Source organism: Staurois parvus, unplaced genomic scaffold (genome assembly GCF_062004578.1).
Source record: "Staurois parvus isolate SC_StPar_1 unplaced genomic scaffold, SC_StPar_1.0 ptg002726l, whole genome shotgun sequence".
Lineage (NCBI taxonomy): Eukaryota > Metazoa > Chordata > Amphibia > Anura > Ranidae > Staurois > Staurois parvus.
Genome location: NW_028320522.1, coordinates 224,890 through 247,500, shown reverse-complemented (window position 1 = coordinate 247,500; position 22,611 = coordinate 224,890). Strand labels below are relative to the sequence as shown.

Sequence of the window (22,611 nt, the reverse complement as noted above, 5' to 3'; positions counted from 1 at the left end):
GGTCCTGGGAGAGCGGATATAGTAAATGCGGGGTCCGGGGAGAGCGGATATAGTGATTGCCAGGTCCGGGGAGAGCGGATATAGTGATTGCCGGGTCCGGGGAGAGCGGATATAGCGAATGCGGGGTCCGGGGAGAGCGGATTTAGTGAATGCAGGGTCCGGGGAGAGCGGATTTAGTGAATGCGGGGTCCGGGGAGAGCGGATATAGTGAATGCGGGGTCCGGGGAGAGCGGATATAGTGAATGCGGGGTCCGGGGAGAGTGGATATAGTGAATGCGGGGTCCGGGGAGAGCGGATATAGTGAATGCGGGGTCCAGGGTTTAGTAGCACTTTAAACATAGTTCATTCAGTTGACTGAGAGAGTGGAGTTCCACTTTAATATGGTTTAACAAATTGTGAAACAAAGGGTGAGGATGGCCCTGTCCATAAGAGCTTCCAATCTAAAGAAATGATTGTCCTAATACCAATCCTAAACATGCTGACCTAACATTGCTACTTAACTACTTTAGGAACGCCCACTGTATTTATACTGCGGAGTGGCAGCCTTGCTGCGCTGGATCACCTACATGTACATAATCCAGCATTTCCAGGTATAGGATTCTCTTGCATGCCTCCCGCCTGATCTGGGCTGTGATTCGGTACAGCACTAGTTGATCAACAGGTTCCGGCCAATGATTTATGGCTGTTCCCGGTCAGCTTAGCAAATCACAGTACAGAGCCCTGTGTTTACTAACCACACAGAGCTCTGTACACTGAGCAGCGATGTGGCTTTTTTTTCTCCCTGCAAAGCAGGAAGAAAAAAACAGTCACATCTGTTCGTAAAAGTAGCCCATATTACACATTGTTGGGTACACAGTTAACCTTTTGATTGCCCCTATATGTTAACCCCTTCCCTGCCAGTGTCATTAGTACAAGGACAGTGTATAGTCTTATCACTGATCACTGTGTTAGTGTCACGTTTGATGCCAGTCAGTTGGTGCCAGATTGCCCACCACACTATCACATTCCACTATAAGTCACTGATCACCACCATTGCCAGTATAGCGTCATAGCTGTGTAAATTCCAGTTACTTATTGGGATTTTTTTTGCCAAAGACATGTAGCATACTTGGATTGAAATTTGGACTGTTCAGCAGGAACCTGCCTAATTTCGATCCAGGTATGGAGAAGCTGGTTCTACACAAGTCAATCTTTCGATCGACTTGTGTACAACTAGCCTGTTGAAAAATGTTCACTTGATCAGCGTCATTGGCTATAGCCAGCAGTGCTGATGAATGTTTCCTGATGGCAGAGAAATCTTGCTGCTGTCAGCATACAATAGTTCAGCGGGGGTGATTCCCCCATCCACCTCAAATGTGTGGGTGGGAGAATCGAATCATATTATTTCATTCAGCCCACTGGTTGAACGAAAGAAACTGACTGGTGTATGGCCAGCCTTTCACTATAATCTATGCTGTATCCAGTGAAATATAGGGCCGTGCTTAGTAGGCTAATATGAATATTCATATTCTTTTCTTAATTGCAGAATCCAAATATCGACATCACAGACAATGTTCTTCATTTCAAAGGTGAGTTCCAGTATGTTCCTGCAAGCTCCTTGCATTGTTTTCTCAGCCACCAGCTACTCCTTTCTTTTTTTTTTTTTTTTTCTACTTATGTTGAGAAAAGTGAATAAGGCACCATTCCCACTAGTGCGACTTGCCATGTGACTTTGGACACATTAAGTCACATGACAAGTCATAGCCCATTCATTTCAATGGCACCGTTCCTTTCTTACATAGTTATTCTGGCTGGAAAAAGATCATATCCCCCCTTATGTATTATACATGGAGATCATATCCCCCCTTATGTATTATACATGGTGATCATATCCCCCCTTATGTATTATACATGGAGATCATACCCCCCCTTATGTATTATACATGGAGATCATATCCCCCCCTTATGTATTATACATGGTGATCATACCCCCCCTTATGTATTATACATGGAGATCATACCCCCCCTTATGTATTATACATGGAGATCATATCCCCCTTATGTATTATACATGGAGATCATATCCCCCCTTATGTATTATACATGGAGATCATATCCCCCCTTATGTATTATACATGGAGATCATATCCCCCCCTTATGTATTATACATGGAGATCATATCCCCCTTATGTATTATACATGGAGATCATATCCCCCCTTATGTATTATACATGGAGATCATATCCCCCCTTATGTATTATACATGGAGATCATATCCACCCTTATGTATTATACATGGAGATAATATCCCCCCTTATGTATTATACATGGTGATCATATCCCCCCTTATGTATTATACATGGAGATCATATCCCCCCTTATGTATTATACATGGAGATAATATCCCCCCTTATGTATTATACATGGAGATCATATCCCCCTTATGTATTATACATGGAGATCATATCCCCCCTTATGTATTATACATGGAGATCATACTCCCCCCTTATGTATTATACATGGAGATCATACCCCCCCCCTTATGTATTATACATGGAGATCATACCCCCCCCCCCTTATGTATTATACATGGAGATCATACCCCCCCCTTATGTATTATACATGGTGATCATATCCCCCCTTAATCTCCTCTTCTCAGTAGAGAATACATTCAGTTCCTCTAATCTTTCCTCATAGCCAATCTCCTCCATGCCTCTTATCAGTTTGGTTGCCCTTCTCTGTACTTTCTCCAGTTCCCCAATGTTCTTTTTGTGAATTGGTGCCCAAAACTGAACTGCATATTCCAGATGAGGTCTTACTAATGAATTGTACTGGGGGGGTGAATGATATCTCTCTCTCTCTCTGGAGTCTATACCTCTTTTAATACAAGAGAGGAATTTGCTCGCTTTAGAAACTGCAACCGCATTCTATGCGACTTAAAGTTACAGATACTTTGAAAAGGTCCCTGCACTACTTTGTTACGACTTTCTTGCGACTTGAATGCCAGAAACTACGAAGTGGCATCAAAGTTGCACTCGAAATTGCGCAACTTTGGACTTTCACTAGTGGAAACGGAGTCTAATCCTTTTATCACACAGTTAAGTAAAGAATAGCTTTTTGGGTGGTGCTTGATGATCCCTTCATAAGTAATTCCACTAATCCTGAAAGCCTGATTTCAGATTCATAAGGCACTTAGTTTTAGTAGAAATGTCACCACCTTAAAGTAGTTGTAAACCCTTCTATATACCCTGTGAAGTGACTGGCCTCAGGTGATACACAGAGATGAAACACATCCTCCTACATCTGTTATACCTGTTTATCTGCAGTCTTCTCTTCACTACATCTGCTCAAAGTGCTGAATTTATACAGCTTGTCTGAGAGTTCAGAAATCAGGAGGCAGGGAGCTGAGGTTACACTTAGTGAGAAGAGCTCTGAGAGCTGATTGGAGGGAAGAGACACATCCCCTTTACACAGCTCACAGGAATAGAGCTGAGGCTGTCAATCACAGGCTGTGTGCTGGAGCTCCCTCCCCTGTCACTGTTTTTCTCTTGCTTGTCAAAAGTGACTCCTGATAGCAGAGGAAGGAGGCAGCAGACAGAAATGACACTTAGTGCTTCTATATGAGACAAGTACACACTATAGGGGGGTATTCTTTGTTCATGTTTTATGTCTGAGATTTACAACCACTTTTAGGGCTCATGTACACTGCAGGTGATAAACTGACGTTCAGGAGCTTTTCTGCGTTTTTTCCAGCAGAACCTGAACTCTCCCTAATGTGTTCCTATGTGTCCGTGTACACAACAATGTTTACAGGCAGTTGAGTTTACAGTCGTTTTTTTGAACGCACCAAACACCAATCAGGAGTAGATTTTACTGGCGTTTCAAATGCCAAACGCGGTTAACCGCGTTTATAAGCGTTTGTGTTTAGAAGCGTTTTTTAACTGTTCCATATCCAGATGCTGTCCAGAGCCTTTTTTCATCATCAGAAATGCATACAAAGCGTTTTCCACGTATTCAAATGGACCCGGTACACCAGCGCAGTCAGTTCCAGGTTTTCCCGTGAAGGAAACAATGGTAGAACGCGCCGCATTATGCTCATGATGGGATCCATAGTGAATACAACCAGAAGAGACAGGTCATCTCAACACAAATAAATAAATAACCTCCTTAACTCAACTCCCACCAAAAAGTCACACTTTCTCCCTAGAAAGTACAATATAATAAATATACTTTTTTGTAATTTACCCAGTGAATTCCCAAAAATAAATAAACAGAAATTAAACAACAAAGTGTCCAATTCAATTGCAATCTCAAATGTGTCCAATAAAGTCCAAAGTCCAAATTTCAAACTTCAATCCAGTAGGAAGGATTATAATCCTAATTATTCAGCGAAAATCTCAAAAAAGGAAATAATCTGTAGTGCATTAACTTTAAACATATAAATATACACTCCAATCCGTGCAAATCACAAACCACTCTTAATTTGCAAAAACACACAAAAAAAACAAACAAAAATTTTATATATATATATATATAATTTTTTTTTTTTCATATATATATTTTTTTCTCAACACATACTGCTCTCTCTGCTCCTGCTCTCTCTATTTCTCTCAAAATGTCTGAAATAGTTAATATTTTACAATTTTTCACTGCATTCTGGGCATTAGGGAGGGTTTCCTGAGGTTATCGTTAAAAAACGCTTCTAAACTCGGTATACAAACGCAGCTAAACTGACGTTTTATAACCTACATTTTCCAGCATTCAGTTTCCATCGTTAAGAAGAGTTTTCCAAATGCCCCTTGTACATGAGCCCTAATAATCTGCATCACTCACATCTTGAAAGAAAACTCTTTTTAACCCCCCTGGAGGTATTCCTGAGTGTAGCTCGGGGTAAAATGTCAGTACCAAAAGCAGTAACCCCGAGCTACACTCGGGCTTACCATGCGGCGTTGCTCAGGGATTCCCTGCAGCGCTTATCTTGTCCTTCGCTCCCGCGATGTCCTCCCTGCAGCGTCCCCGGCCATCTCCTCCGGCCGATGCCGGCATCCGGCTTCTGTGTTCCAGTCCCTGTGAACCGGCTGCAAATTTGAAAGTTTTAGAAAAAGTCATTTTTTTAAAAACGATTATTACATAGCAAAACATTCCTGTATCAAACCATTTCACATACATTTTGTCCCGAGTGCTTTGTCCGGCGCCCTGCCTGCATTTTTACTGTTCTTTCTGCCTGGAAACTGAGAAACGTCCATGGCGTCCAAAAAGCGTCCCTTTAGGTCAGACGCGATTTTAGACCGGCTAGAGAACAGCGATAGTAAATCAGAACCACTTGCAGAATTGAGTGATAATGATTCGTGGGGGAAATTCGTCATCAGACACTGAAAACGATTCTGCGACTGAGCTCAGCGATGTGCGAACTTGGCGCTATATTTCACATTTCAGTGTTTTTACTTTGATTATTTTATAGAATTAAATTTATTATTATTATTTTTTATGATTGTTTATTAAATTATAATTTATGATTTTGTGTTTCAAGTTTTATCATACCCGAGATGTTTACTAGACTCTTGTTCGGACAGATTTCAGTGAGTTGACTAAGAAATACAGCTTACAATAAAAAATACAACATATTTCCATGCAAAAAAATGTACCGCTTTCAGCACCAAAAATCTGAAATATTCATACTGCCAGGGAGGTTAATACACATCCAGTGTAACTTGTCAGGATTTAAATATGTTCTTTTTGTTTTTTTTCCATCCCTCTAGCTCTGGGACATGGCGCTAAGGGAGTTAACACATATGAGTTCTCCTTGGAATTTCTAGAGCCTGTAAAAGCCAAGGTATGTCATTGTGTTCTGCCTGAAAGACCGTGGATAGTGTGACACAAGTGTCCTTTATGGCTGGGCGTATGAATAATTTATCATTTTCTTTCTGCATGGATGACTGGACAGGTGGTGCAGCGGTCCACACAGCGACACGTTAACCTCACCGTGAAAAAGAGTGAAAATCATTGGTGGCCACGCTTGATAAAACAAGAGCGTAAGCCGCTTTTTCTGGCTCCAGACTTCGACCGCTGGCTTGAAGAGTCCGATGCGGAGATGGAGTTACGAGAGAAGGTAATGCGGATTGTTAGTCTGTCCTATTCTACCATTAAACACACTTTATTGGTTTAAAAGGAAGTTTGGTTCCCCCCCCCCCCAAATTATGCTTACCTAGGTGATGTCCCCCGCTGACTCTGAGTGTGAGAACTCAGCAATTACATGACCCCGATCGCTGAGTTCTCACTGCTGCTTTGAGCAGAAAGCAGTGACTTTCAGTCACCACCGTCTGCTCTGACACCTCCCCTCAATGATGGGGCTGTATTTCTCCCACTGACACCAATGATGGGGCTGTATTTCTCCCACTGACACCAATGATGGGGCTGTATTTCTCCCACTGACACCAATGATGGGGCTGTATTTCTCCCACTGACAACAATGATGGGGCTGTATTTCTCCCACTGACACCAATGATGGGGCTGTATTTCTCCCACTGACACCAATGATGGGGCTCTATTTCTCCCACTGACACCAATGATGGGGCTCTATTTCTCCCACTGACACCAATGATGGGGCTCTATTGCTCCCACTGACACCAATGATGGGGCTCTATTTCTCCAACGGACAACAACAATAGGGCACTATTCCTCCCACTGATACCAATGATGAGGCACTATTCCTCCCACTGATACCAACGATGAGGCACTATTCCTCCCACTGATACCAACGATGGGGCACTATTCCTCCCACTGATACCAACGATGGGGCACTATTCCTCCCACTGATACCAACGATGGGGCACTATTCCTCCCACTGATACCAACGATGGGGCACTATTCCTCCCACTGACACCAATGATGGAGCACTATTCCCCCCACTGATACCAATGATGGGGCACTATGCCTCCCACTGATACCAATGATGGGGCACTATTCCTCCCACTGACACCAATGATGGGGCACTATTCCTCCCACTGATACCAATGATGGGGCACTATTCCTCCCACTGATACCAACGATGGGGCACGGTTCCTCCCACGGACCCCCAACGGTGGGGCACGGTTCCTCCCACGGACCCCCAACGGTGGGGCACGGTTCCTCCCACGGACCCCCAACGGTGGGGCACGGTTCCTCCCACGGACCCCCAACGGTGGGGCACGGTTCCTCCCACGGACCCAGTAAACTGACCCTTTGCTTAGAAAGTTTGGAGACCCCTGCTCTAACCTCACCCACTACACAGTCTACCCACTGAGGCTCTTTGTATGGGTTGTCTTGCCCTTGTGCCTCCAGTCCCAAAGTTTTCGTGCTCCCAGGAGACACAGGTGCAGCATCCAGCCCTACTACCTGCAGCCTGTCGAAACCGATTGCAATAATCCACTGTGGCCGGATGGGGCTGAACGCTGAGTGGTGCTCATGTTAAGGGAACTATGCATTCAGGATTCAAATGTCTGGAGTGCAAAACGCCTGCATTGAAGACCTTCATCTCTGAACACCTAGCCCTGTGTGTCACTGATTTCTGATCCTTGTTCTCATATTGTGTAACTGACTGATTAATAATTACTGTGGTTCCTGGCAGGCTCATCTTCTGAATGAGTCCATTGAACTGCGGGCCAAGTGCGTACAATGGTGGAGATGCTAACCTGTCTCTTAGCCCATTACATCATTACCCACAAATACAGGAGCATTAAAGGCTAAACTATCATGAGAGATACATGTAGGTTACCATTGCTGACCTCTCCTGAAGATGATAGTTGCCTGGAAGACATGGTAATTTATTATTATTATTATTATTATACAGGATTTATGGCGCCAACAGTTTGCTCAGCGCTTTACAATATAAAGGGAGACAATACAGCAACAATACAGTTCAATACAAGAGGGATAGGAGGGCCCTGATCTTGGGAGCTTACAATCTAATGGGACATGAAGCTGTAGTTTGTGAAGAGGTGCTGTAAATCTGATGGCTTTATATGCAAAGAGTTATATAAATACAGATTAAAGTGATTGTAAAGGATCACATTTTATTTTTAAAAAATAATCATGTCATACCTGCTCTGTGAAATGGTTTTGCACATAGCAGCTTCTACTCCTTTTCCTACCTAGTGCCCCAATCATCGTCTTCTCAGGTCCCCCACTGGCACTTCTAGTCCCTTTCCCCTGCCCAGTGCCCCCATAGCAAGGACACCGCCCTCAAGCCACCTCCTGTGTGTCCATTGACACACAGTGCACGGCTTGGCCCCGCCCCCTGCTCCTTCCTGGCTGTGATTGACAACAGCAGGAGCCAGCGGCTCCTGCCGCTGTCTCTGAGCCAATGAGGAAAGAGAGAGCCTCTGCTCTTGGGCACAGCACTAGATCGAGATCGGGCTCAGATAAGTATAAGGGGTGGCTGGGGGGGAAACTGCATGACGGTAAAATTTACGGTAAAAAAAAAACTTTCTGACTTCAGAACTGCTTTAAAACATATCTAAACCCAAAAGCAAACATTATATTGCAACTTACCAGTTCATGGATGTGATGGCTGCATTGGTTTTCTTTTTGTAGGCCTCTCCTTTATTTTCACTTGGTAATCTGGCCAGGTCTGGTTTTTTTCAGCTTCCTATAACAGACCAAGCTGTCCAGCAAAAGTGGCAGTTAGAGGGAGGAGACAAACCATTTACCACTGACAGGGGTGCTTTCATAGATCAGCTTTAATTTAGTTTTTTATGTAAAACCTTTATCCCAAAAGAAGAAAACAAAACTGGTGATGTAACAGCTTCAAAAGTGTTCTCTGGAATTCTACTTTAAATTGTTAGTAATGTCAATCTAAATCTGCTAGTCCATCTAAGGCCCCATGTACACGGGACACTTCTGAACGGTGGAAACTGACTGCTAGAAAACATAGGTTAAAAAATGTCTGTTTATGCGTGTTTGCATTTAGAAGCGTTTTTTAAAGATAAGCACAGGAGAACCTCCCAAATGCCCAGAATGCACTGAAAAGTGGTAAATTATTAACTATTTCAGACTGTTTCAGAGGAATACAGAGAGTAGAAGCAGAGACAGTAGTATGTGTTGAGATTAGCTTAGGTGTGAGTTGCTCATTAACATTTCTTTTGTTTCCAAGCGTGGGAAAGGTGTCTGGTGGAGGGAGTCATTAAGGTCACCTGGCAGGGGGTCTTCATGAGGAATTTGAGGTGTGACTGCTCATTAACATATCTTTTGGTTCCAAGGGTGGAGAGGTCTGAGGTGTGAATGGTCATTAACATATCTTTTGTTTCCAAGGGTGGGAGAGGTCTGAGGTGTGAAATGGTCATTAACATATCTTTTGTTTCCAAGGGTGGGAGAGGTCTGAGGTGTGAATTGGTCATTACAATGTGTGCCAAGCTTGGTAGGAACATCCTGTGTTCAGTGTTTTGTCCATCTGAGTACCTTCATGATGAAAAAGGCTCTGGACAGCATCGGGAACTGGAAGAGTTAAAAAAAAAAATTTCAAATGCTTTTAAATGCGATTTGCCTAGTTTACAAACGTTTTCTTTAAAAAAAAATGACTGTAAACTCAACTGCCTGTAAACGAAGACATGGACACATAGGAAAACATTAGGGAGAGTTCAGGGGCTGCTGAAAAAACGCTGAACAGATTCTAAACGTGAGTTTATCAGCTGCAGTGTACATGAGCCCTAAAGCTCGGCCATACACTGTAACATTTCCCAGGGCTGAACAATGGAAACCACTCAAATTCCCCCATCCATGCTAAACAATGTGTATAGATGAATCTGTTCTGCTGGTTATTGTATTCCAACAGCAAGCAATAGCTGCTGACAGAACACTCGGACGACGGCTGCACCTGATTGGATGCAGCCACTGTTCACCCAACAATTTTCTACCCCTCTTCTTCAATTTTCAGATCAAAGGATGATGGGCTGGAAAATGCTGACAGGCCCACTCATGGCATGAATTTTGATTGGTCAGGAAATCTGATCCAGTGTTGACATTTTTTTTTCATGTTGTTCTAGGAAGAAGAAAGGATAACAAAGATAAGAACAGAGTCCAGAATCCGCGAAGATCGTAAGTCCCAGTGAAGGGAGTAACAAAATTAAATATGTGTTCTTTTAAAGTTCCATTGGCTGGAGATGTTCATCACCCAATCTGGTGATCAGATTTCATTCAGATCAGACGACAGTGCTTATGTCTATGGACTGCCTCAAGATGGGGAGGGGATGGTGCGGCAATAGAAATGCCAGCGTCAGAGGTACACTGTATGGGCAAAAGTCTGAAAATCTGACCATCACACCTATCTAATGGCCTAAGGCAATGGTGGTCAACTTTCTTCATATGGGGAGCCGCAAGTGCGGTCCTTGACATCACCAAAGGACCACACAGTCAGTGGTTATTCAATGTCAGAGACAGCAGACACACTACAGGATATAGTCAGACTATGGGCATGATACAAGCGATGGTCAGAGACTGCAAATGGGTAGACGAGACATGGGTCAGAGAGTACAGGTGAGGAGACTAAACATGGGTCAGAGAGTACAGGCGAGGAGACGAGACATGGGTCAGAAAGTGCAGGCGGGGAGTCGAGACATGGGTCAGAAAGTGCAGGCGGGGAGTCGAGACATGGGTCAGAGAGTGCAGGCGGGGAGTCGAGACGTGGGTCAGAGAGTGCAGGCGGGGAGTGGAGACGTGGGTCAGAGAGTGCAGGCGGGGAGTGGAGACGTGGGTCAGAGAGTGCAGGCGGGGAGTGGAGACGTGGGTCAGAGAGTGCAGGCGGGGAGTGGAGACGTGGGTCAGAGAGTGCAGGCGGGGAGTGGAGACGTGGGTCAGAGAGTGCAGGCGGGGAGTGGAGACGTGGGTCAGAGAGTGCAGGCGGGGAGTCGAGACGTGGGTCAGAGAGTGCAGGCGGGGAGTGGAGACGTGGGTCAGAGAGTGCAGGCGGGGAGTGGAGACGTGGGTCAGAGAGTGCAGGCGGGGAGTCGAGACGTGGGTCAGAGAGTGCAGGCGGGGAGACGAGACATGGGTCAGAGAGTGCAGGCGGGGAGTCGAGACATGGGTCAGAGAGTGCAGGCGGGGAGTCGAGACATGGGTCAGAGAGTGCAGGCGGGGAGTCGAGACATGGGTCAGAGAGTGCAGGCGGGGAGTCGAGACATGGGTCAGAGAGTGCAGGCGGGGAGTCGAGACATGGGTCAGAGAGTGCAGGCGGGGAGTCGAGACATGGGTCAGAGAGTGCAGGCGGGGGGTGAGACATGGGTCAGAGAGTGCAGGTGGGGAGGCGAGACATGGGTCAGAGAGTGCAGGCGGGCAGACTCTTAAAAAAAAAAAAAAAAAAAACATGTTTTTTAACGTGACTTTACACAGCTTTACCAGCGTTATCAAAATGTCAGTTGTGCATGAGGGCTAACACCAACATGTAAGAATTTTTTTAATTCAGAAACAGAATCACTGATTTGGAAAAAGGATCACTCCTTCCTAAAAATGACTTAAATCAGGTGTAGATAATTACCTTCTCAATGGCACACAAAGCCATTTGACTTTCAACTGTGATCAGCTGGGGTCATTTTGATTTAGCTCCGCATGAGCTTTCCTGGAGCTTTTCAGTCCCTGGTAGTGCAACTGAAGTAAACAATTGACTATGGTTGGCAGTATCAAAAGATCTCCGGGATAAAGTTGTGGACAGGCACAAGTCAGGAGATGGATACAAAAACATTCCAAAGGCTTTATCAATGCCTAGAAGCAGAGTGAAGTTTTTTATTATGAAGTGGAAGGTATTTGGTAGAACATAGATCCTCCCTGGATCAGGACATCACTCCAAACTGGATGAAAGAGCCAGGAGGAAACGGGTCAGAGAGGCTACCAAGAGGCCTACAGCAACTACGAAGCCGTGTCGGGAATTGATGACAAAGAGCGCTCATTGTGTGCATTTGACACCAATATCACAAATCCTCCACAAATGTGGCTTGTATGGGAGGGGTGCAAGAAATAAATTGCTCCTCAAGAAAGGCCACATGCAGCCACCACTGAGCTTTGCCAAAACGTTCCTTGAAAATTCTGAGGCCACATGGAGAAAGGAGCTCTGGTCAGATGAGACTGAAATGGAATGATTTGGCCTCAACACTAAATGATATGTCTGGCGGAAATCCAACCCAGCTCACCGTCCAAATCCCACCATTCCTACAGTACAGCATGGAGGGGGGAATATCTTGTTATTGAGGGGGGGTGGTAATATCCTGTTATGGGGGGTTTCTCTGCAGCAGGGAATGGTTCACTTGTCAGGATAGAAGGAAATATTAATGGGGCAAAATCTCGTCACATTCTGGAGGAAAATCTGCTGCCCTCTGCCAGAATGTGATCAATGGGAAGAAGGTTTACCTTCCAACATGACAATGAGCCAAAGCACACAGCAACAATGACCCCCCAGTGGTTGGAGGAGAAGGAGGTGAATGTCCTTGCATGGCCTAGTCCAGCAATGGGCAAACTAGGGCCCGGCGGACCTTTTAATCCAGCCCGCGGAGCTAGGCTCCCGCTAGGCTCCTCTCACAGTCCGCCCTGAAGACCGGTGTAGCATGAAAATCTGTCTCCTGTGAGGATCTGTCCCCCTCGACGTATCTGCGCATGTGCCGGAAATCGCCGATCGGCTGCTAATGCCTGAAACTGGCACATGCGCAGATACGTCGAGGGGGACAGATCCTCATAGGAGACAGATTTTCATGCTACACCGGAAGGGCGCGGGAACACGGCGAGAGGAACGCGCGGAGCAAAGGTAAGTGAATTGACACAGGGGGGACTTAATATGGGGAATGAATTACTATAGGGGGGATGAATTACTATATGGGGGATGAATTACTATAGGGGGGATGAATTACTATATGGGGGATGAATTACTATAGGGGGGATGAATTACTATATGGGGGATGAATTACTATATGGGGGATGAATTACTATATGGGGGATGAATTACTATATGGGGGATGAATTACTATATGGGGGATGAATTACTATGGGGGATGAATTACTATATGGGGGATGAATTACTATGGGGGATGAATTACTATATGAGGGATGAATTACTATATGGGGGATGAATTACTATAGGGGGGATGAATTACTATAGGGGGGATGAATTACTATAGGGGGGATGAATTACTATGGGTGATGAATTACTATATGGGGAATGAATTACTATGGGGGTTGAATTACTATGGGGGATGAATTACTATGGGCGATGAATTACTATGGGGGATGAATTACTATATGGGGGATGAATTACTATATGGGGGATGAATTACTATATGGGGGATGAATTACTATATGGGGGATGAATTACTATGGGGGATGAATTACTATATGGGGGATGAATTACTATGCTTACTATGGGGGAATATTACTATACTTACTATGGATGACACATACACATCATTCATCTACTCTTGGTCCGGCCCCCGGGTCCAATATATGAACCCATTGCGGCCCTCAAGTCAAAAAGTTTGCCCACCCCTGGTCTAGTCAGAGCCCAGACCTAAACCCCATTGAAAATCTGTGGAATGACTTGAAGACTGCAGTCCACGAACACTCGCCATCAAATGTAACTGAACCTGAGCAGTTGTGCAAAGAAGAGCGGGCAAATATTGCAAAGTCTAGATGTGCAAAGCTAGTAAAGACAAATCCCAACAGACTAAAGGCTGGAATTAAAGGAAAAGGGGGTTCAACAAAATACTGACACAAGGGGGGGGGCCTTTTTCCAACTCTGTGATTCTGTTTTTGAATTTTTAATTAAACATTTTTTGACATGTTGGTATTCTGCCTTTTACTTGGATGTTACAAGTTGCACTGAGAAAATACAGCTGGATAAAACAAAAACTTTCTGTCTTCATTTCAGACTGCAAAGCAACAAACTGATTCTTTTAAAGGGGGGGGGGGGGGGGTGATTCCTTTCTATACCCACTGTAGATACACTCCACATCTTTCAAATACCTGTTCTGTTTATTTGGTGCGTTTTTTGAAGTTTTTGTATAACCATTCTTGCATAGATATCACATTATTATTACTTTTAGGGTAACATTACATAGGCAGAATAGTTACTTATCAGGATCTAAAGAATGTGAACACGGAATAGAATGGGGTGATCATGAGCAAAACATTATTAGTGCAGAATATGAGTTCTGTGTGCAATACATAAGCAAAGCATACGAAGCGGAGCACAGATTTATACAGAGTTCAGCATTTCTTTCACACCAACTGATGTGAATCTTGGTGTTGGGTAAGAGAAGATCTATTTCTTGCTGGTCCTTCAGGAAATAAGAGTTCTCATTTCTCTGACGCCTGGCTTCCTGTTCCTTCTCTCTCTCTCTAACATTTGTCTCTGATTAAAGGAACAATACAACTGGCAGGTTGTTATTTTTTTTTTTTTACTTAAAGAAGAACTCCAGGTATGGATATTTTTTACATAGTTACATTGTTTCAAGCTGAACCAATGTAACTATGTATATACCATACCTGACTGATGCCCTGGAAGCTGGAAATCACTGTACAGACACCGCTACTCCAGTGATCTCTCTTAGCTTCCGGGTCTCGTGCCAAGAGGCTGCCTTGCTGCAATGTGAACACACTTGACAGGGGTGCCATTCAGAGAATGCTTTGCTCTGATCGGATGAGGTGGAGAGTGTGACGACACTGCCCCATCCCACCCGTCTGGTGTTCAAGTGACAATAAAAATCTATGTCTTTATTTTCAAATGTCAAAAAAAAAGTATGTGGGATTTTAAAAGTGCAAAAATTCTCCTGAGAGACGGAGAGAGAGAGAGAGACGGAGAGAGAGAGAGAGGGACGGAGAGAGAGAGAGAGGGACGGAGAGAGAGGGGGGCGGAGAGAGAGGGGGGCGGAGAGAGAGGGGGGCAGACAGAGAGGGGGGCGGAGAGAGAGAGAGGGAGAGAGGGGCAGAGAGAAAGAGAGGGGCAGAGAGAGAGAGAGACAGACTGACAGACACGGAGAGAGAGAGAGACAGACACGGAGAGAGAGAGACAGCGGCAGACACGGAGAGAGACACAGAGACACACAGAGAGGGACAGAGACAGACAGACAGACATCAAGTTTTATTACAGACATATGTCTCTAATACTAAAAACATAAAGGTATCAATGCCCTTAAAGTGGTTGTAAAGGTTGAAGGTTTTTTTACTTTCATGCATTCTATGCATGAAGGTAAAAAACTTTCTGTGTGCAGCATCCCACCCCCCCCCCCCCGCCCCCTCAATAGTTGCTTGAGCCCCATCGAGATCCAGCAATGTGAATGACAACCTCGGCTGTCCCAGGTCTCTGCCTCCTCAATGGCTGAGACAGCAAGCGGGAGCCGCTCACAGCCAGTCAGCCAATGAGAGTGAGGGGGTGGGGCCAAGCCGCAGCTCCGTGTGTGAATGGACGCACGGAGCAGCGGGTGCCCCCATAGCAAGCTGCTTGCTTTGGGGGCACCCTACTGAAAGGAGGAGTCGAGAGAACCTGTGGGGGACCCGAGCAGAGGAGGATCCAGGCTGCTCTGTGCAAAACCATTACACAGAGCAGGTAAGTATAGACATGTTTGTTATTTTACAGGAGAAAAAAAAATGAACTTTTAAAATCGCTTTAAGTGAATTTTTGAACCTTTTCAAATTCCACATACTTTTTCTTTTTTGACTTTTGCGTTATGGAATAGGTATGTGGTGCAGATGGATCAATTATACCTATTTATATGTTTCACTATGTCTGTATTTTATAACGCTCTCTTGGTATTTTTTTTTTCTTGTCAGCTTTCCTGTACTTGAAGCGCGGTTACTTGTTCATGTATAATCTTGTGCAGTTCCTGGGCTTCTCCTGGATCTTCGTCAATATGACAGTTCGACTTTTTATTTTAGGAAAAGGTGAGCTGAATGCCCAGTGTTTATTTTCTTAATTCTGTCTTTTTGTTTTCTTTTTAATTATTCTTTAAAAATGTATATCATTACAAGGATCAAATGAGCAAAGTGAATAAAAGATAGAGGTAAAAAGATCAAGAATGCTACACAATACTCTAAAAAAATGTAGAGCTGTGAAAATGTGGAATAGACTCCCTCAAGAGTTGGTTCTTTTATCTCCATGTATAATACATAAGGGGGGATATGATCTCCATGTATAATACATAAGGGGGGATATGATCTCCATGTATAATACATAAGGGGGGATATGATCTCCATGTATAATACATAAGGGGGGATATGATCCCCATGTATAATACATAAGGGGGGATATGATCTCCATGTATAATACATAAGGGGGGATATGATCTCCATGTATAATATATAAGGGGGGATATGATCTCCATGTATAATACATAAGGGGGGATATGATCACCATGTATAATACATAAGGGGGGGATATGATCACCATGTATAATACATAAGGGGGGATATGATCTCCATGTATAATACATAAGGGGGGGGGATATGATCACCATGTATAATACATGAGGGGGGATATGATCTCCATGTATAATACATGAGGGGGGATATGATCTCCATGTATAATACATAAGGGGGATATGATCTCCATGTATAATACATAAGGGGGGATATGATCTCCATGTATAATACATAAGGGGGGATATGATCTCCATGTATAATATATAAGGGGGGATATGATCTCCATGTATAATACATAAGGGGGGATATGATCACCATGTATAATACATAAGGGGGGGATATGATCACCATGTATAATACATAAGGGGGGGATATGATCACCATGTATAATACATAAGGGGGGATATGATCTCCATGTATAATACATAAGGGGGGGGGATATGATCACCATGTATAATACATGAGGGGGGATATGATCTCCATGTATAATACATGAGGGGGGATATGATCTCCATGTATAATACATAAGGGGGATATGATCTCCATGTGTAATACATAAGGGGGGGGATATGATCTCCATGTATAATACATAAGGGGGGATATGATCTCCATGTGTAATACATAAGTGGGGGATATGATCACCATGTATAATACATAAGGGGGGATATGATCACCATGTATAATACATAAGGGGGGATATGATCTCCATGTATAATACATAAGGGGGGATATGATCTCCATGTATGATACATAAGGGGGGATATGATCTCCATGTATAATACATAAGGGGGGGATATGATCTCCATGTATGATACATAAGGGGGGATATGATCTCCATGTATAATACATAAGGGGGGGGGGATATGATCTCCATGTATGATACATAAGGGGGGATATGATCACCATGTATAATACATAAGGGGGGGGGGGGATATGATCACCATGTATAATACATAAGGGGGATATCATCTCCATGTATAATACATAAGGGGGGATATGATCTCCATGTATAATACATAAGGGGGGATATGATCTCCATGTATAATACATAAGGGGGGATATGATCTCCATGTATAATACATAAGGGGGGGATATGATCTCCATGTATAATACATAAGGGGGGGATATGATCTCCATGTATAATACATAAGGGGGGATATGATCTCCATGTATAATACATAAGGGGGGATATGATCTCCATGTATAATACATAAGGGGGGATATGATCTCCATGTATAATACATAAGGGGGGATATGATCTCCATGTATAATACATAGGGGGGGATATGATCTCCATGTATAATACATAGGGGGGGATATGATCTCCATGTATAATACATAAGGGGGGATATGATCTCCATGTATAATACATAAGGGGGGATATGATCTCCATGTATAATACATAAGGGGGGATATGATCTCCATGTATAATACATAAGGGGGGATATGATCACCATGTATAATACATAAGGGGGGATATGATCTCCATGTATAATACATAAGGGGGGATACGATCTCCATGTATAATACATAAGGGGGGATATGATCTCTATGTATAATACATAAGGGGGGATATGATCTCCATGTATAATACATAAGGGGGGATATGATCTCCATGTATAATACATAAGGGGGGATATGATCTCCATGTATAATACATAAGGGGGGGATATGATCTCCATGTATAATACATAAGGGGGGGATATGATCTCCATGTATAATACATAAGGGGGGGATATGATCTCTATGTATAATACATAAGGGGGGATATGATCTCCATGTATAAATACATCAGTGGTTCATATAGTGAACTCAGCGTAGTTATTCCCCCTGAGGTCATCACAGAGGACAAGGGGGCGCTCTTTACATCTGGAGGAAATTTAATCTCCAAACACGGAAAGGTTTCTTCACAGTGAGAGCTGTGAGAATGTGGAATAGACTCCCTCAAGAGTTGGTTGTGGCCAGCTCAGTGGATTGCTGTAGGAAAGTCCTGGATTCTTTCTTGGATACACAGAATATAACTGGATATAACATTTATAGGGAAAGTTGATCCAGGGAATATCCGATTGCCTCTCGGGGGATCAGGAAGGAATTTTTTCCCCTGCAGGAGCAAATTGGATCGTGCTTTGCTGGGTTTTTTGCCTTCCTCTGGATCAACTGTGGGTGTAGGATTATAACTTTTCTTTCTTTCAAAATAACAAAAAGTTTTTTGAAATCCATGTGGAGTTTCTCTTTAAGTAGTGGATGTATATGGATTATTTTTGGAGAACAAGGATAGGGTTTAGTGTCACGTTAATGTTGTTTTATGAGGTATATTTTTGATGGGTAGGGGGTGTGGGAGCATACACCTATAAAGCCATTTTTTGGGGGGCTTTTTTGTTTTTTCTTACATTTACATTTTTACATAGTCTGGCTGAAAAAAGACAAAAGTCCATCCAGTTTAATCATTAAAAAAAAAGTTATAATCCTACACCCACAGTTGATCCAGAGTAAGGCAAAGAAACCAGCAAAGCACGATCCAATTTGCTCCTGCAGGTAAAAAAATTCCTTCCTGGCCCATCCCGTGCCCACGCCCCTCGCCTGCAGCTTCCTGGGACACGTATGCTCCAGGAGGCTGCAGGATCAGTCCCACAGCGCCGCGGGATCTCACACACACAGCGAGCGGCCAGCTATGATTCTTCTGGGAGTCACGGGCGGCTCCCAAATCCAAGATGTCAGCGTTGCATAGAAAAAAAAGTCAACCCAGCTGTGGGGAAGACAGCGCCAGACTCTGGGTTCTGGTAAGTACCTCAATTTTAAACACAGGTGTTTGCAGACATTGCTTAGAAGTTCCATTATCAGCTGCCATGTCTGCCGTTTATCACTGAGCCCCAGTGCTGTGCTCCCAGCCATTAACGGTGCTTCGTTTCTCTGTTTGCAGATTCCTTCTATGACACCTTTCACACCATGTCTGATATGATGTATTTCTGCCAGACCTTAGCTGTTTTGGAGATTGTAAATCCTTTAATAGGATTGGTGAAAACGGGAGTCGTGCCAGCAGTGATCCAGGTATTAATAAACTAAGCAGCGATATGAGCAGCCAGCGGATTGTCTCGCAATACACTACCTAAAAAACTAAAAAAAAAGCGCATGAATGTCTCCATATTCTGTCTATTCTGTACAATGTTTTGTGACCTAACCGCTTTCGCGCCATAAATACTGCTACAGGGTGACACGGGTCTGCAGAATCACACATACATAACGTGATTTTGCAGTTCCGAGTAGGGGGTGCGCGCGCTCTACCTGCGCCGCCATTCGCAGCTTTGTCTGTCAATCACTGGGTCCCGGCCGGTAATTCCCCGCCGGCACCTGGTGATCACCGAGTATTACCGATGGGGGAGAGACCTGTGTATAAACAACACAGATCTCTCCCCTGTCAGCTCCTGCACACTGCTTTGTATGGTTCTGCATAGAAGAGCCATACAAAGCAGTGTGCCTACGGTGTAAAACACACAGTTAACCCTTTGATCGCCCCACATGTTAACCCCTTCCTGCCCAGTGCCATTAGTACAGTGTCTGTTCTTTTTATTAGCACCGATCACTGTATTGGTGTCACTGGGGATGTCAGTGACACCAAGTCAGTGCCCCCCCCAGTGTCAGAATGCCCGCAGCAGTCCCGCTATAAGTTGTTGAACGTTGTCATTATTAGTAAAAAAAAAAAAACAATTCCAGTATATATAACGCCTTTTGTAGGCGCTATAACTTTCATGTAAACCATGAATTTACACATATTGGTATTTTTTTTCTTTAGCAAAGACGTAGGAGAACATTTTCCAAAAGTTTTTGGATTTGATCATTAAGATTTTTTTTTGGGATTATTATTTAGATTATGTTTTAGGGATTTATTGAGTTGATTTATACATATTTTTTATATTTTCACTCCGATTGGGAGCGCAACATATATTAATCATTTTTTTGGTACTTATATACACATGAATAGAGGATGTCTGGGGAGAGCGGATATAGTGAATGCAGGGTCCGGGGAGAGCGGATATGGTGAATGCGAGGTCTGGGGAGAGTGGATATAGTGCATGCGGGGTCCGGGGAGAGCAGATATAGTGAATGTAGGGTCCGGGGAGAGCGGATATAGTGAATGTAGGGTCCGGGGAGAGCGGATATAGTGAATGCGGGGTCCGGGGAGAGCGGATATAGTGAATGCGGGGTCCGGGGAGAGCGGATACGGTGAATGCGGGGTCCGGGGAGAGCGGATACGGTGAATGCGGGGTCCGGGGAGAGCGGATACGGTGAATGCGGGGTCCGGGGAGAGCGGATACGGTGAATGCGGGGTCCGGGGAGAGCGGATACGGTGAATGCGGGGTCCGGGGAGAGCGGATACGGTGAATGCGGGGTCCGGGGAGAGCGGATACGGTGAATGCGGGGTCCGGGGAGAGCGGATACGGTGAATGCGGGGTCCGGGGAGAGCGGATACGGTGAATGCGGGGTACCGGGAGAGCAGATATAGTGAATGCGGGGTCCGGGGAGAGCAGATATAGTGAATGCGGGGTCCGGGGAGAGCAGATATAGCGAATGCGGGTCCGGGGAGAGCGGATATAGCGAATGCGGGGTCCGGGGAGAGCGGATATAGCGAATGCAGGGTCCGGGGAGAGCAGATATTGAAAATACGGGGTCCGGGGAGAGCAGATATAGTGAATGCGGGGGTCCGGGGAGAGCGGATATAGTGAATGCGGGGTCCGGGGAGAGCAGATATAGTGAATGCGGGGTCCGGGGAGAGCGGATATAGTAAATGCGGGGTCCGGGGAGAGCGGATATAGTGAATGCGGGGTCCGGGGAGAGCGGATATAGCGAATGCGGGGTCCGGGGAGAGCGGATATAGCGAATGCGGGGTCCGGGGAGAGCAGATATTGAAAATACGGGGTCCGGGGAGAGCAGATATAGTGAATGCGGGGTCCGGGGAGAGCGGATATAGTGAATGCGGGGTCCGGGGAGAGCGGATATAGTGAATGCGGGGTCCAGGGAGAGCGGATATAGTGAATGCGGGGTCCGGGGAGAGCGGATATAGTGAATGCGGGGTCCGGGGAGAGCGGATATAGTGAATGCGGGGTCCGGGGAGAGCGGATATAGTGAATGCGGGGTCCGGGGAGAGCGGATATAGCGAACTCAGGGTCCGGGGAGAGCGGATATAGCGAATGCAGGGACTGGGGTTTAGTAACCCTTTAAGCTGGCCATACATGAAGCTAATTTTGACCAGTTCGCTCTGTGAGCGTTGGCCCCCCTCCCAACAGATATCCATCGACTGACAAAGGAGCCAATCGGATGCAGACACTGTCTAGGTATTGACAGATTGCGAGGCTGGCTAAATCTCTAAAAAAATTTTAGCACAGACCGTATTATTATTAATACTCAGTCTAGGTTACAACTGATAATGAGATCTACCAGCAAAGTAAAGACAGTATTAATTATGGCAAACCAGCTCCCCAACCCCGTCATAAACAGAACTAAATAGGTTTTTTTTTTACTCCAGTTTAGCTGCATGTGATTTGTACTTCTTGAAACTTGTAGATTGGTCCCCGTGACTTGTCCTTCTTGATGGTAATGTCAGGTATTTGGATTTAGAGCCCCGTACACAGGACCATGTACAGTAGGCTTTGAATGATGCATGGTTCATCTCACATACATGTATGTGGCTGGAAAGTCCACGTCTGCAGATATTCCGCAATGTGTATGATAACCATCAGGAAGTATTGCAGTCATTTCCTGATTGTCATCAGTCCAGTGGTTGGCAGACCACAACACTCACACGTGCCATAGCAGTATAGAGCTGTGTGATGTACTCCCCGGGGGTTTCATAACCAGGCTTGTGGCTTCTGTTTGCTTAGTTTTGGCTCAATGCATGTGCAGACACTCAGTCCTCACGCACACGGGACATTTTTACAACGGCTGCTTTTGGCGTTTTTTTTTCTACAGCCAGTAAACCCCCCCAGCATGTTATCCTATGTGTCCATACACACGTGGGCTTTAAACAGTTGCCGACCGCAGGTAGTCAAATGATGGCTGCACTGCGGCCGGCCAGTTCTGGGAGGCCGTCCTATGACATCCTCCCAGAACGTGCTCTCCTGCGCGCCCCCGGCGATCTCCATGATCACTGTGCCCTATGGACACAGCTGATCACGTGATGTGGTAAAAGGCCAATCACAGCGGCCTTTTATCACGTGATCAGCCGTGTCCAATGACACTCTGATCACCGGGAAATGCAATTGCCGGTTC

The 22,611-nt window shown here is 44.9% G+C and overlaps 1 protein-coding gene across 1 annotated transcript in view; it reads left to right on the top strand.

Annotated features, from left to right (window-relative positions):
• Nucleotides 1-22,611, top strand: part of HACD3 (3-hydroxyacyl-CoA dehydratase 3) — a 45,591-nt gene that overhangs the window by 8,971 nt on the left and 14,009 nt on the right. The window contains exons 2-7 of the mRNA XM_089666470.1: nucleotides 1,526-1,568; nucleotides 5,739-5,812; nucleotides 5,924-6,088; nucleotides 9,999-10,050; nucleotides 15,760-15,870; nucleotides 19,268-19,395. Coding sequence (XP_089522596.1) covers nucleotides 1,526-1,568; nucleotides 5,739-5,812; nucleotides 5,924-6,088; nucleotides 9,999-10,050; nucleotides 15,760-15,870; nucleotides 19,268-19,395 — 573 coding nt within the window. The remainder of the gene's footprint in view (nucleotides 1-1,525; nucleotides 1,569-5,738; nucleotides 5,813-5,923; nucleotides 6,089-9,998; nucleotides 10,051-15,759; nucleotides 15,871-19,267; nucleotides 19,396-22,611) is intronic.